Here is a 16261-nt window from a genome sequence, read left to right on the forward strand (position 1 = left end):
GTTGCAGACGCGGCTCAGATCCCACGTTGCTGTGGCTCTGGCGTAGGCCGGTGGTTACACCTCCGATTCAACCCCTAGCCTGGGAACCTCCATATGCCGAGGGAGCGGCCCAAGAAATAGCAACAACAACAACAACAAAAAAGACAAAAAGACAAAAAAAAAAAAACCTGGTGGGAAAGCAGACGTCTGTCGTATTAGCCCAAGTGTAGAACCAACTAGAAAGTCACGGAAAGTGGCGGGAAACTTACAGGGAATACAGGGCAGAGAGGAACAGGTTCAAGGACACCATGGGGAAGCAATCAGGGGAGGGAGAATACAGACAATTCCACAAGACAGATGACCCGATTCAAGAAGAGGTTTAAAACCCTGAAGAGACACAGAAGGCAAATGTGAGGAACAGACCACGCCTGGATCCTTATTTGAACAAATCACAACCCAAATCATTTACGAAACAACTGGGGAAACGCAACCAGGCACGCGGTGTCAAGGAGCTCCTGTTCCTCTCTGAGGCGGGAGAACACGTCACCTACACGCTCACGTTTTCAGAAGCTACTGTTCTTTTTCAGAGACGCCTAGTGCAGTGACTTCTACTGAGGTGAGAAGACGTCGGGGAATCGTTCCGGGTCATTCAGGGGGTGGAGGAGAGGGGACTGGGTGGGGATGGTTACGGGACAAGACTGGCCCAGCGCGGGTAACTGCTGAAGCTGGGGACGGGTACACGGCGGCTCATTCTACTCTTCTTGTCAGAAAGGTTTTGAATTTCCCAAAAGAAAGACTACTATTTTTTAATTAAAGAAAGAAACCATCACTCTCAGGCGGGTCTGAGGCAGAACGGAGGAGGCTGGTGCTGGAGTGTCGAGAGCTGGCTCCGGAATTGCGCCCCTGGGATTTCAATCCCCGCGTTACGGCCGGTCAGTCTCGTGCATCACTCGTCCCTTCGGCCGCCAGGCCTCAGCTGACTCCTCCGTTAAGTGCGGCTGCTCCCAATGGTGCCTCCTCTGGAGACGGTTACGAGGATTAAGTACAGTGACTCAAACTAAGTGTTCAGTTCGCCGAGGGCCCATGACAATGGTAAGTGGCAATATCACCACCCTTACTGGGTCCATCTTCGTGATCTTTCGAAAGAACACGGGGAGGTCCAGTCACGGTGCAGCGGAAACGAATCCGACCAGGAACCACGAGGTAGCAGGTTTGATCCCTGGCCTCGCTCAGTGGGTTAAGGAGCTGTCGTTGCCGTGAGCTGTGGTGAAGGGCACAGACGTGGCTCAGATCCGGCGTTGCTGTGGCGCAGGCTGGCAGCTGTAGCTCCGATTTGACCCCTAGCCTGGGAACCTCCATATGGCACAGGTGTGGCCCTAAACGGCCAAAGAAAGAAAGAAAGAGAGAAAGAAAGAAAGGAAGAAAGAACGAATGAACGAACAAACGTGGGCGACAAGGTGTCCGTCAGGAGCAGATTCCCAAGCTGAGCTCTAGGGTCCGCATCCCGGGAAATGAAAGCCCTGATCCCTGGTCTCCGCGGCTCCTGGGCAGCTGCAAGGAGCAAGTGTCTCCTGGTCCCTGGGATGGCCTGGAGAGCTGGGAATCCCAGCAGGAAAGAGACGGCAGCAGGTGGTAGGATGCTGAGGGCACCAGAGACGCCTCGACAGGGCGCCCAAGGGGCAGGAAGGCAAAGCAAGCAGGAGGCCCTTGCCACATGCCCACCAGGGACACAAGAGCATCCTCGTCCGCAAGGGTAACGTGGGCTGATCGGAACACCAGGTGCATGTGCAGCAAAGTTCGTCTGGGGCAGGACTTCCGGGTGGAGTTCCAGGCAAAGGGCCTCACCCCAGAAAAAGTGGGGAGGCCATTCCACTCTGTTCCAGCAATTACACTTGCACATTCTGGCTCACCTGGTCGGGGAGATGGGAAGACAGCAGCCTGGAGTCCTGGTCTCAGGTGAGACCCAGCCCCAGAGATGGAGCTGGGGCAGGTGGCCCAGGCAGGGTTTGGGAGCCACCCTGAAAGGTGTCCCCAGCTGACTCAAGGGAAGAGCTCTGTGTTGGGGCCACACTGGCCCAACCTGCTCAGGGTGACCAAAGGGAGATGGACAAACAGGGCAGGAAGGAAAGAAAGCCAGACCATGACTCCCCGAGCGCACTGCTCCCCCCATCATGAAGGCCATTCCGACTCTCAGTGCTGACAAACTCAAGCTCAGAGAGGCCCCAGAGGTGACACAGCCAGGAAGCAGGGGGGCCTCTATGTCCAAGGCAGGGGCTATCTCCAAAGCCATGCCCCCTCCAGCACATGCGCATAGAGCCTGGGTGGCAGGGATGAACCCCCCAAGCGGAGGGAGGCATACACACTGGGTGGTCCTGCCTGAGCCATGCTTGCTCCACAGGATGGAGCTAATAAAAGCCCCAAAATAAAAGCAAGAATGACGTCCCAGAGGCCTGGCCTGCAGGAAGCAGGCATCACCTGCACAGGCTTGTATGAACCCGCTCTTCAATGGGACCTGCTGGCTTTTCTCCCTGAAGGGTGAGCTTTCTTCGCACAGCAATAAATCCATGATTCCCTTCACATCCTGAAAGCTGCTGCCCTTCAGGGGAAGTGAAAGGGAAGCTGAGTTTTTCTAAAGAGCTAATTCCTGGGAGCGAGGGGGGCCTTCACATCGAGCAAGAAGGGGGCTTCAAACATCCAAATTCCACTTCTTCGGAAGGACTGCATCATGTGCTTCATGTTGCAAGCCAGTGGCTGGCAGGACTGGGGGAGGCTGGCTCTGGGCCGTGACACTTGTTCTCCTAAGCATTTCCCAACCCAGGCTGAGCGGCTGATGAAGAGCCTGTCAGGGCCCCGGGACGCGAGGCCACCCTGTCCTGCTGCCTGCTTGTTCCACATGCCACCCCGGCCTCCACACGCTGCCCCAGGACCTTCCTCGGGGAGAACCTTCTCAGGGCAGTGCCGTTGCATGTATCCACCCCCATTCCAAAGGCACGTGGCCTCTGACCCAGCTACTCCACTTCTAAAACGTGTCCCAGAGACATACTCGCATGTCTCAAAGATACAAGCACGTAGCTGATGGCCCCAGCGTTACCTGAGAGAGCCAAAGGCTAGGAACAAGCCCATCACAAGGGCGTGGTTCTGTAAATCCAAACGGGGGACAGTCTGCAGCCACAGGGGGAGAACGAGGAAGTCGAACTGATAGGGAACAATCTCTTACTACAGTTCAGTGAAAAAATAAAACAGGAACGTGTAGGGGGAATTCTACCATTTGTTTAAACAAACACAAAAGAAAATAAAAGAAAGCGTGCATTTGCTTGCGTGTGCCTACACTATCTTTAGAGATGAGATCACTTTGACCTTCAGAGACCCTCAAGGCTGGCCTGGTGGCCGGAGCACAAGAGGCCGCCACGCGGGGCCCCAGCACTGCGGGCGCTGCCATTACACACCCTCCCCAGGACGCGGGCCGCCTGCTCCTCCAAGAACCCCAAATACAAGGAGGGCCGACCCCCAGTCATCCGCACCCACTCCATCAAGAAATCTCACTCAAGCCTTGGGTTGAATCCGGAGAAGCCATGTGAATTTTGCATTCCATGCCATATCTGTGCCTATTCTAAGTGCAAAATAATATTTTAAATGACTCCCTTGTCAGGCTGGTTAACCTTTCCCCCTCAACCAAATCTGTTTCTAAAATAGATGTTTCCAGAAAGGGGCACCGAATTACAAATTACACAGAAGTGAAATCACTTAACCTTTCCTCCTCTCAAGTAAAATGCTCATTCCAAGAGGATGAGCCACGCTTTCGATTATAGATCCACTAAAAGACTCTTGCCTCTGAATCCACCTAACGGATCCATGGGGCAAACACGCCGGGTTAGCTTATGGTTTCGAGAACCCCTGACTCCCGCTGGGCTGCACAGACCCTGTCTGAACGGAGTGGTTTGAGGCCTGTCTTTCTATCTGCAGAGCACGGGCGCCCAAGACCCCCCGAGAGCCAGACCACAGGGCTGCATCTCTGGGCGCACGTGGAAAAAAGACCTGGAGCCACTTGGACTTCTCCTCCCACTGAACAATCTTTACACTTGGAAAACCTTTCCTGCCCCCGGCTAGTGTTCTTCAGTCATTCCTTTTATTTCCATTTTTATTTCCCTTTTCCAATGGTATTTCCATTAACACAAGGACATTTAAAAAAAAAAAAAAAAACAGTAAATATCAATAAAAAGAAGGATCGGGTTTCCCTGCGTAATAGTGTCTGAACTGAACTTAGCAGGATCCCGGGCTCAAGAGTAAATGTCAAGATTGCACTAGGCTTTCTTCCTTTTTTTTTTTTAGCCTTGCCTGTAGCATGCGGAAGTTCCCGGGCCAGGGACCAAATCCACGCCACACTAGCAACCGGAACCACAGCAGTGACAATGTAAGATCCTTAACCTGCTGCCCCACAAGGGAACTCACTTCACTGGGCTTTGTGAAGGGATGACAACTTCTCTGGGGCGCCCTCCTCGTTAGTGACTTCTGAGCCCCCCCCTCAGTAAGTACTATACCGCCAGAACGGTGCAGCGCGCAAGCTCAGAATCACACAGACCTGGATCCAAGTCCAGCACAGCCAGTGTCCAGCTGCATGAAGCTCCTTAACCTCTCTGAGCCCTGGGCTCCTTGTCCATAAAATGAGGCTAAGAACGGGCCCTCTGCTACAGCTTCAGAAAGATGAATTGAGATAATGTGTGTCCATTACCAGCACATGGTAAGCACCCAATAAAAGGCAGTGCGTATTATTCTGGATTTACCCCAGCCACTGTTTCACCACGCAGAGGCCCGAGGAGGTCTCGGAAGGGAAATTATCTTGGCCAACATGTCAGAGCAGCTTCCTGACACAGTTCACCATGGCTTCCCTCCCACAGCCTGACGGAAGTAGACAAGACTTTCAGTTCCCAAACCAAGTAAGCACTGAAGCCACCCTCCGGGAGGGCCCAGAACCCGGTCCAGAGGGCCCCAGCCTGGGCAGGCTACCCTGGAAAACCGGAATGTGCGTGGCAGGACATCAGCGGCCCTGCGGCTGTGTGAGCCCGGCTGGGCCAGAGGACCAGACACACCCCAGGCAGGATCAGGCAGGAGTGTGGCAATTCAGCTGTTCCCAAACCTGCTGCTCTCCTCCTTTATCTGGGCACAGGGTAAGAGTCCACTTCTTCCCACTGCCCGCCCACCCCATCCCCTTAAATTGTAGGCATGGCTACAAAGTAACATGTGGCACTTGCATACCCATGTATAAGTTGTCACATCTCCTGTCCTGCCTTCCTGACGGTAGAAACACACGCAGAGACGGGGCCTCCATCAGCGTGGGGCCCTAAGTCCTCTGGAGATGAGCAGGGCCCCTGCTGAAGTGACCGAGACCTTTAGCACAAAGGAGAAGCAAACTTCAGTTGGGTAAAGCTACGCGGGCATGGGGTTGTTTGTTACGGCAGCATAACCTAGCCTAATACAAGGAGTTCAAGTGCACAGACTACAGCAGGACTTCTCAATCTACCTGTGGTGAGAGAGCAGTTTTTACTTTTATTTTTGATTTTCAATCCCTCGCAGACCAAAACTTTTGAAAGACAAACAAACAATAAAAATATTGTAATGTTACATTACTAGAAAAGTGTCTACACCCTTCCTCTCACTCTGTGCTCATCTCTGCACAGATCAGCACGGATCCCTGGACCACACTGCAGTGGCACAGTCTGTGGATCAGGACAAGGATGGGGCTGAAGCCCAGCTCCACGTTTTTCTTTTCTTTTTTTTTTTTTTCTATTTAAATTTTAAAAAATTTAACCTTCTTTTAATAATGATTTGTATTTTTTCCATTATAGCTGGTTTACAGTGTTCTGTCAGTTTTCTACTGCACAGCGAGGTGGCCCAGTCACAGATAGATGTATGCAATCCCTTTTTCTCACATTATCCTGCTCCATCATAAGTGACTAGATATAGTTCCCAGGACTGTACAGCAGGATCTCACTGCTTACACGTTTTTCTAATGATGGGGAAATAATTCGACCTTCCCAAGCCTCAAGTCTCCATCTGGAAAGTAAGGATTTTCATGGGAGGATTTAAACATGAAGCACGTAGCCCGTGATGCCACATGTGAAGGGGCTCAATAACTGTCAGCTCCTCGTCCACTCCTGCCTGTTCCCAGGTGATGTCCAGGTTACACACGGGCCAGGGGCTGGCTCAGGGAACTGGGGGCATTGGGGGGCGGGGGGCACTGGCTGCAAAAAGCCTTAGAGAAGAAGGCAAGGGCTGAGTGCAGAATTCACTTCCAGACAGCCACCCCAAGATAAGATAGTCAGACTGGCATCTAAAGGGAGACTGGTGGTCCACTCGGACCACCAGAAAACAACTACTGCCTAAGCCCCACAGGGGAAATCTTAAGGTAACTCATCACCAGTGGGGAACGAGGGCTCACCGCCACTCGCGAGGCGTCATGAATCACTGAACCTCACAGTGATCCTGTGAGACGGGCTCCATTAAGCCTCTTGCGCAGGAGAGGAAACGGAGGCTCGGGGCGCCCAAGCAACGGACCTGCCATCACACAGCAGAGCTGACCGTGGGGACACAGGGCTGGCTTCACTCGCTCCTGGAGGGTGACCAGCTGTCCAATTTTCCCAGGACTTGAGACTCCCAGTTTTAAAATGAGGACAGTCCTGGGCAAAGAGGGGTGAGCTGGTCACCCCTACCCAGAGCTGTGCCCTTCAGCCTCCACGTTGAGCACGCGCTGAACGAGGGCAGGTTTGCGAGAAAACACCACCAGCGGCCGGAGCAGGCTGCCTGCCTGGGAGAGCCATGGCCCATGACATCCTGCACACGCAGCTAAGGACGGGGACAGGGGGACAGGGTGCGACGGAGGTACAGCAAAGATAAGCCGATTACCTGGCATCTTGGGGACAGTGAAGGCTCCACACAGCCTGGGGACTGGCCCTGCCCTGAGGCCTACTCTGGAATTGGAAACTTCTAAATACCGATCACATAACCAGAAGCGGTTTTCTGGCCTGCTTTTTGTTTTTGTTTTGCTTTTTTTTCATTAGAACAATAGGTAATCAGAATGTGCTGGGTCAGTGACATACTGTCATAATTTGCCAAACAAAGCAAGGGGAACACGATCCCAGCGGTAATGCTTTGCATTTCTTACGAGGGCGAGTCCTGGGCGTGACTTCATTTTCCAGAGCTGCTGGCGGTGTCCCTGTCTCCCTCCTCATCACCCCACCCCCAGCACGATGCTCCAGTGCCTGGCGTGTGAGATGCCCAGGGCAGTGGGTGAATGAGCTGAGGTCTCTGTTCTGCAGTGACTAAGGCACCCCCAGGCTACCCAAGCTGATCCTCTGTGGCTGTGTCACCTCCCCGGCCATCGATCCCATGGATCCTGTGCTCAGGACTGTCCTAAACGCTCCACACCTAAGCTGACCGCGTCCTCTACCGACCAACCCAGGACACTCTGGGGGACAAAATGAAATGGGGCACAACTGAGAATGACCCCAGGACGACACGTGTTAACAGGGATTGTCGCAGGCAAAACGGCCCAGGGGTCAGGCTGTTGAAGTACCTAGAGTGACAGCTCGGAGGGAACAGGCCCAGGCTCCGGGCCACAGCCTCTGGTCGAAAGCCCAGCCCTGCCACCTACCAGCTGTGTGAGTGACCTAACCTCTCCCAGCCTCGGTTTCCTCACCTGCACAACGGGGCCGGGTAGTAGCGGCTCCTAGGGCTCCGGCGAAGACCACGCTGCTCCTGTTAGCATCTGCAAAGCCTGCATACGGGACTTAGCATGTGGGAGGTGCACTACACATAACAGAATATTTTATTTAATAACAGATAACAAAATTCTCCTATCGCCCCCAGGGGATTTCTAGAATCATCGCTGTTTTACAAATAAGGAAACCAAGGCACAGAGGGGTTCCGTAACTGCTGAAGTTGGTGGCAGAGTAGACTCGAACCTAAGACCCAGGCCCCGTCCTAGGGCACCAGCAGTCCTGGCTCTGGCCCCACTCCACCCCACCCCCGACACTGGGGAGTGGGACACTGCCTCTCCCCATCTCAGCATTTAGGACACAGGTCAAATAAAGGTGCAGAAAGGACAGAATCCACACGTGGCACATGGCACTGCCAGAGCTCACCCTCAGGCCCAAGAGGCAGCCGACTTAGAGGCTGTGTGGCATTTGCGAATTCCAGAGGCACCAGTCCCATAGGAAGGGCACTGCTGCCTAGGTCACAAGCCAGAGTTCCCCTTTTCCCCTCTAGCCAAGTTACTCGATCTCAGAAATTCCTTTGCAAGACAAAACTGAAATGCAATCTCCAACCCTGTCGGGCCCAGTGGAATTTCACCAACACAAATTGCCGAGTTCTCCAGGAAAACGGAGGAAGCCTGCCTGAAGTTTCAGATTCTTGGTAGGTCTTAGAAAGCTCCAGCACTCGAGTGGCTCCTGGAAGCGGCAGGAAGTGGTTTGCCTTTGCTTATTTTCCAAAGGATAACCACCAGATTTGCTCATAAAAACTTTGTAACCAACTGGCAAAGGACACCTGTGCAATCAAGTGATTTCTCAGCTCCTTGGGGCTTTCTTTTGTTAATTCAATTCAAAGAAGTAGTGCTCAGGGCTGGACAGAGTGCTCAGCACACAGAAAAACAAGAGGGAGAAAAAGAGAGGGGGGAGGGAAGGGGGGAGGGGGAGGGAAAGGGGGGAGGGCAGCAGAGCATCTTGATGAAGAACCAAAATTCACCAAAAGCAAAGTTACAAGGTCAGGGAAAGCCCACGGCTCTGGACACAGCGGTGCTCGGGCAGCACCAGCCATCAGCTGGAACAAAGGGCCAGGCCCGGAGCTGGCAGCACACGGGAGGGAGGGAGAGAGGGAGGAGGCGCGGAGACCAGGAGCGGCCGGTGACGGCTGAGTGCAGAGGGAGGACCTGGTCCCTGGCTCCTGGCTGGGAACATCTGGAGAAGGAAAGAGTGGATACGGGGGTGAGCCAAGCAAGGCGCAGAGACAGGTAAAGGTGCCGGTGGCCAAGGGCGGGGGCCAAGGACGCTGGGGTCTTGGCTCGAAGTCTGGGTACTTCTGATGAGGCCAATTCAGGAGAGTCGCGCCCAGGCCCACAAGCCCAGGCTTGAAATTGGGCAGGGCTGGGAGCCGCTGACGGTCAGACGCAGAAGCCCAGCGGGGTGGGGGCGGGCAGATGAGCTGGAAGGGAGGCGAGGGACAAGTGCCTGGAAGAGAAGGGCCAGAGGAGGAAGTGTGTTTCCTGCCAGGAACACGTGGGAGGCCTCCGGTCCAGTCACTCTGCTCCCCGGGGATGCGTCTGTCCCCAGCCCAATGCAGCCTGGAGGAGCCCAGATTCCTGGGGTGCGGACCAGCCCAGAAGATGCGCGGGAAGGGAGCCCAGTGGGGGCTCTGGCAGAAGGAAGAGCTCTGGGGCTCCAGGCCCCCCACAGAGCCAGCAAGCGGGTGAGCAGGGGTGGCCGAGGCAGGCGAGTCCAGACCCGTAGATTCACTTCCCTCTCCAGCGGACTGAGAGTGAGGAAATGGAGAACAATCTGGAAGGGGCTCTGGGAAAGGGAGCTGGAGCCTGGGACTTGAGATGGAGACTGAGGGCCCATGTGAGCGTGTACGTATGTGTGTGAGTGGTGTGCGTGTGCAAGCCTGTTCTCCAGCACCTGAGTCCTTCCGCGCACATGGAGGTTGTGCAACCATGACCTGGAGAACGTGGTCTCATGTGCACACTGAGAAGGTGTACCCATGCCTGCGCGCATTTACACGGTGAGCCCGGCGCAGGCCCACACACCTTCACAGGCACAGCATCAGATCGGGTTCAGAGCCGTGGAGGGGGACTGAATCTTGGCCTACACTGCACGGACGTGTGGCCTTGAGCAAGTGACCTAAGTTCTCCAGGGCTGTTTGCTCATCTGGATGATGGGCTAATAGAAGTGGGTGTCTCAGTGTCGTTAGGGGGTGAAACGAATTTGCAGTTGTAAAGCACGTAGATGGGCCTGAGCAAACGCTACATACATGTGTGGTGAAGAAATAAGCCCTTGCCTGCAGATGAGCGCTTACACAGCTAGGCGTGGACACCTGGGGACACCAGAGAGGTGTGCCCAGTGGAGGAAGGACACATAAGGGCAAGTGCACATGCACAAGGAGACGCTTGGTGTGCAGGCATGTGCCATTCTGGAACACGTGTGCTACCTGTACCCACGATGCCCAATGTCCAAGGGAGGAAGTGTGTGTGACGGCTCAAGACATGTGCTGCTCATGGGTTAGTGGGAAGACACGTGTGTACACGGGCGGGCACGCAGGGGACGCCTGGGGAGCACGCATGCGCGCGGGCCGCCCCCACCCGTGGTGAAAGGCAGCTCTGAGCAGCCTGGGCCGTCACCAGTGGCCAGATGCCCAGAAGGACCCCTCGGGCCATCTGGCAGTGGGTTACCTACCCACGCCATCAAGGCCGGCGACAAGGACCACATCCGCTCCAACCTGGTGCCTCAGCAAGTTTTACAGGAGGGTCGGAAAGGGGGAACGCGAGCAGGGGAGGGACAGAGACACAACGGTACGCGGGCCACCCACTGGACACACACACATTATTTCCTTTAACCCTCCTGGCAGCCCTGGGAGGAGTGCCACCCTCGTTTTCTCCGATGAGGAAACAGATGAAGTAATTTGCCCAGAGACCCTCGGCTTTGTCTCTGTGGCTGCCCCCTCCGCCGCTGCGCTGTTCTGAGAATGAATGAGCGAACGAGCGAACACACGGGCAGGGATGAACGAACAGAGAACAACGGCAAGGAAACCGAAACTTAGTGTCCAGAGGAGCCACAGCAAAGGGAAGCGCTGGCCTAGCAGGCACATGCCACACTTGAGAAGGACCCACGTGGCAGAGGGTAGGCGGAGGCTCCCAGGCCAGGCTCCACCAGCCCAGAGCCAAGGCAGGCCTGGCATCTCCATGACGGGGCCTCAGTGTCAATTCTGAAAACTGGTGTCCGTGCCACTCACCTCCCCTGGGGTTTGAGGTGAGCCAGGTGCCAGCTACCCAGCCCCCCAGGGGCTGGGACATCGCGGGGAGGATGTGCTATCACGTGACTTCTCAGAGTGCGCTGTGCAGAGTTCAAGCCAATGACAGCGAGAGGAAGTCCCCTTGTCCCCGGAGACCCTTCCAGAAGCTGCCAGCTGGGTTCAGGGGCTCTGTGGAAATGGTCCCTTAGGCCCCCAGCCTACCACACTTAGCAGTCCTGACTCCAGGTGGCCCTGGACAAGTGGCTCAACCTGGCGGGGCCCCAAGCTCTTCCATGGGGGTAAGGATCGATCCCCCAGTAGGGGTTGGGGTGGGAGGCCCCACACGGGGCTGAAAGCAGAGCTCATGAGACACGTGGCAGGTCCTCCCACGGGAGGCCATTCTTATAAATGGCAACCATCCAGGGGCCCCGGACACCCCTTAAAGGGTCCAGCACCCCGTACTTATCCGTGATCTACTTTCGGGGCTTTGTCCAACTCTCAGCTCACCTGCCACTACGGGAGCAGGTGGCCTCAGGCACTGCTTCCAACGGGTGCTGGTTTCTCCCTCCTACACCTGCTGCTCGCCCCCTGCCCACCTCTCTGTTTAACAGAATGTTCTTCTTAGGCTCTGACCATTTTCACTAAGAGTGCTGGTTTTCAAACTGCGTCCCCTGGAGCCTCTAAATGGGTCCCGGGGGTCCCTGTGGGGCTGACCTTCACCTCGACCTGGACAGTACGGCCTTATGAACCTTCTCTTGTGAGGAAGAGCCCTGAGGCTGAAATCACACAAAGGTTTATTACCCAACTGCACATCACAAAACCCTTTCTTGCAGAAGCCCTGCACCCCCACACACACATGCACCCATTCATTTTACTCATTTATCCATTTCCTGTCAGTCTCCCTCAACTAGTACGGACCACGAAGGTAGCGGGGGTGGGGGTGGGGGGGGGTTGTTGTTTGTTTTGTTCATGCCTGTATCCAGAGCACAACAGTAGGCCCAATAAATACTGACTTTATTTTATAATGAACTAAATGCAATGATTAGTACCAATAACCACAGTACTGACTAGGGGCCAGGCTCTGTTAACACCTGTTACGTGTGTTCACTCACCCAGGGCCCACACCGACCCTGGAAGGAAGGTCCCACCGTTCTCCCCAATTTACAGAAGAAAGAACTGAGACACAGCTGAGCTCACTACCCCGGATTTGCAGCATCTTGCAGCCCCTACCTCCAGTCCCTGGCTCTCCCACTCCCCGGGCCTGGAACAGGACCCTGCTCCCTTCGCTCCTCTCCTCACCAGTCATGTCTCAGAGCTGGGGGGGTGGAGGGGGGGATGCAGAAAACTACCTTTTACATTTGTATGTGCCCACTTCCAAGACGAGAAGACTGAGGACTGAGAACTTCCTTTCTAAGTCGGGGAATAGGGTAGAAAGGAAATAGGCAACAGTGGGCTTGGTGAGTGGGGCTACCCAACGTTCCAAGAAGGATGGGCGCCTGCCGCTGAGGACCAGGGAGGGCTTCCCAGAGGCGACAGCTCAAGGATGTCAGGTTGGAGCTGGGTCTCCTCTGTGAGTGAGGGCTCCATGTCAAAGCCTCCAAGTGGCAGCTGCTGATGGCTCTGGGGTCTCAGCCACAAAAAGAAGGAAGAGGGGCCCAGGATATCTCAGATGAGGGACACAGCTACCCAACCCCCAACAAGCAGGTCTGTGCTTCCATCAGACTATGGTCGGTCAGCAGTGGCGAGTAAGGCTCTGGCCACAGCCCGTGAGCGGGCAGAGGCACGGCAGCAGGGGAGGAGCGCACAGCAAGCTTCCCACCGTCCCCGCCGTGTGGACCGCACCCCAGCAGCCAAGCGGCCAGTCCCATCCTTCCCTGGACGCCAGGGCGGAAATCCGTAACTTCCCTCCTCGCGGGAAATGGAGAGACGGCCGGGCTGGGTCGGTCTGTTGTTCTCCCCAAGGTCCCTCCACCGCCCATCCAGGCAGGCAGCTCCTTTTTCAGCCCCGGCCCAGCCCCCTCACGGGAGCCTCGCTCCTCAGGTCTGCCTGGCTCCCACCCAGCACTGTGCCCACCCTGCCTGGGCATACCCATGGGTTCCTTCCCACCTCCCCCAGGTCAGGAAGCTCCCATCTGACCACCAGTGTCCATGCCTCCTAAGACCCTGTGTTATGGTGATAATGACGCTGACAGTGACAACAGCTGACACTCTGCCAGGCACTTTACACTTATTAATTCACATAATTCAAAACTTTGCCACAGGAAGCAGGATTAGGCCCATGTATAGAAGAGGAAACTGAGGTTCAGAGAGGCCACCCAACTCGCCCAAAGCCTTGGAGTGCCCAGGCACAGGACTAGTCACCAGGACCAGGCCGAAGTCAGCTCTGGCACTACGGCCAGTGACATCTTCCAGGCGTCATTAATGATAATGGGGCCCAAGCCAGGGGCTTCTTCAGCAGGTAAACGAGATAACGCAGGTAAGTGCCTGGCACCTCGAGGCTCTGGATAAACGGCAATTATTCTTACCTATCCTTATTAAGAATAACCAGGATAAAAATCCATCCTGTGTTTAAGGATGAGACTAGCAGGTGTCAGCAGCCCATGGGCAGCATCAGGGAGTCAAAGGGGCCCCGTAGGTAGGCCTGGCCTGAGTTCGAGTCCTGGCTCAGCACTTGCTACTGTGTGGCCCTGGACATCACGGGCAAGGGAAGAAGGGCGGCCCTCGGGTCACACCGTGACCCCCGGGAACCGTGCAGACAAACGTGAGCACGCCTGGCATGAGGGCTGCCCTGAACACTAGTCCCAGGTCGGCACCAGCCAGCGCTCTGCTCTAACCTGCTCTTTTGATGTCGGCTTCCTGTGGGAAGTGTGTCCAGCTCGTATCCTCCCCGAGGTGAAAGGAGGGCTGTCTGCCCTTCCCCTGGGAAGTTCCTAAGGAGGCCCGGCCGGTGCAGGCCGTGCTAAGGAGCACCCCTGCCCCGCAGCCCCAGGCTCCTCTCCACCCTTTGCATCAATGAGGGTCAGTGCTGGGGACCTTCCCCCCCATCTGCTCTGTTCTGGAGACACTTCTGGACGCTGGACCTGCTATGGATGCCCCGGCCTGGGGCTGGGACCAGAGAGAAGACTGCTGTCCAGCAGGTGGGCCCTGGAGCCGCTGGCCGAGGCTAGGGTAGCACAGCATCGGCCTGCCGTGGGCCAGAGACCCAGGAAGCGGCGGCTCCAGCAGCCCAACACCAACGTGACCCTGACCTTGCTTCCCCAGGGGACTGGTCAGCAGGCGAGGATGGTGCCTGGAGGCAAGCTTCTGGAATATTCCTCACCCAGGTGGGCGTGCTGTTACCTCCAAGTCAGGTACTTGGGTTTCCACGTCTCAGATCCCAGGTGGAATCAGAGTTCCACACACATACATTTTTTTTTTATTAAAATTAAAAAACAGCTAATAAATAAATCATCTCCCAAGACTTCCTGAAAAGCTTCCAGTTCATAGGCTGGGCCTGAAAACGAAACAGACAACCCATGGGCCTGTGTGGACCATGCTCAGCCTGTCCCCTCCCCTTCATGGTGTTGGGGGGAGCGGGGGGGGTCACTGAGTGGTTAGTTTCCTCTCTGAGCCTCAGTTTCCCCACCTTTCAGTTCCACTGTTGGGGAGATTACAAAGAGCACAGATGCCTGTGCATAGCAGGCCCTCCGAAACACCTTCTTGTTGCAATTCTTATTTTTATTATTATACCAACTCTCTGAACCCTGGGTTTCCACGTGTGAAGTGGGAACAAGCAACCTCATTAGCCACATGGCTGGCGAATCACACCAGGCAAGGCCCCCAGTCTGGGTGACAGCACCTGGCTGCAGTACGGCTGCCATGTCATTGTCACTGCCAAGAGGGCAGCCCCTTGGGTCCCATGGGGACCTGTACCACGCACCAGGCCTGCTCCAAAGGCTATACACAACAACGCTCCCTTGATCCTCAAGACCTGAGAAGTGGGCCGTGTCACTACCCTCCACGTTTGACGGATGGTCAACGGGTAAAGGAGAGACAAAGTTCTCCCCAGGTCTCCCGGCCCACAGGGCAGCAGCCAGCTGTGTGTCCAGGCATCCAGGCTTCAGCGTCCATGCCAACCACCACCCACAGACTGCTGCCATTAGACTGGATTCTGATGCTGGTGGGGCCCCCGGGGAGGTGGCTTTGTCACTCTGAAGCAGGTGTCCCTAGGTGCCAGGTGCTTAATGATGTTGCCACCCTGTGGGGACAGTGCCCTCAAGAGAGGCAGAACTGGAGTCACATGCCAGGAAGGGGTGACCTGGGGTAGAAACCAGCTCCCAGCCATGAGCGAGGGCGCTTAACTTCCCATTCGAGTTTCACACGGACAAGACGGGGTCCCACCTCCTTTCCCCCCTTGCTCCCCCCTGGTCTCATTAGGCTCAGACACCCCCCACTGCAGAGGAAGCGATGGCTCCATGCGCAACAAGGGTTTTCCACCTCCCCACTGGCCGCCCCTCCCCTCGCCTCAAGCCCTCTCCCTCCCTCCTTCTTCCTTTTTCTCTCTTCATCCCACCCCACCTGTCTCCCTGTCTCCGGCCACCCCCTGACCCCTGATCCCCCTGGAGCCCCTCCTCGCTACACCCCCATCTCCGCTCCCACCCCTGCAACACCATCCATCCTCCGCTCGTGCCAAGCCTGCCTTTCTCTGGGTGGGTCTGTCTCCTCACCCTCACTGCTGTTCAGGGGTCTACTTTTGCCAGCCTGTGTCTGTGCTCCCCCCTCCATCCTCTGCAGGGGCCTCCTTTCCCTCAGGGGCTCGGCATACCCTCCCAAGGCGCCTCTGTCCCCAGCCCCTCCCTGGCAATTCCCTCGGGGGGGGCCCCTCTCCTCGGCCCCTCGCCCCCTTGCTCTGCGGGCGGAGAGGACGAGGGTCCTGGGCGGAAGGAACACCTACCATCCATCCCGGCTCGCGGCAGTGCCGAAGGCCGAGGGGGCAGAAGGAAAGGGCACGGCCTGAGCTAAAGACACAGGGCCACTGTCTCAAAGCCACCTGCTGGCTGACGACACGCAACGCTACACCTTTTTCTACCTATGAAGTTAATTCAAGACAAACAAACAAACAAACAAGAAGAGGAAAAACAACAACACCCAGAGTTGACAAGGACTTCGGCGCTGCCGATGGCATCACAAAGAGGTGGAACTCTTGGAAAGCAAGAGAGCCTCCCGGATGTCAAAAGCCATCAAAATGTTCATACTCCTTTGACCAACTAATCTCTCTCCTGGGAATTTTTCCACACAATCCTTC

General features: G+C 55.8%; 2 protein-coding genes across 2 annotated transcripts in view; both read right to left on the reverse strand.

Moving 5' to 3' along the window:
* Positions 1-16261, reverse strand: part of CMIP (c-Maf inducing protein) — a 228883-nt gene that overhangs the window by 171351 nt on the left and 41271 nt on the right. The window lies entirely within an intron of this gene.
* Positions 1298-15369, reverse strand: LOC125132157 (vegetative cell wall protein gp1-like). The gene has a single exon (XM_047789050.1). The coding sequence runs from the start codon at positions 9682-9684 to the stop codon at positions 8590-8592; it is 1095 nt and encodes a 364-aa protein (XP_047645006.1). The 5' UTR covers positions 9685-15369; the 3' UTR covers positions 1298-8589.

This window comes from Phacochoerus africanus, chromosome 8 (genome assembly GCF_016906955.1).
Source record: "Phacochoerus africanus isolate WHEZ1 chromosome 8, ROS_Pafr_v1, whole genome shotgun sequence".
Classification (NCBI taxonomy): domain Eukaryota; kingdom Metazoa; phylum Chordata; class Mammalia; order Artiodactyla; family Suidae; genus Phacochoerus; species Phacochoerus africanus.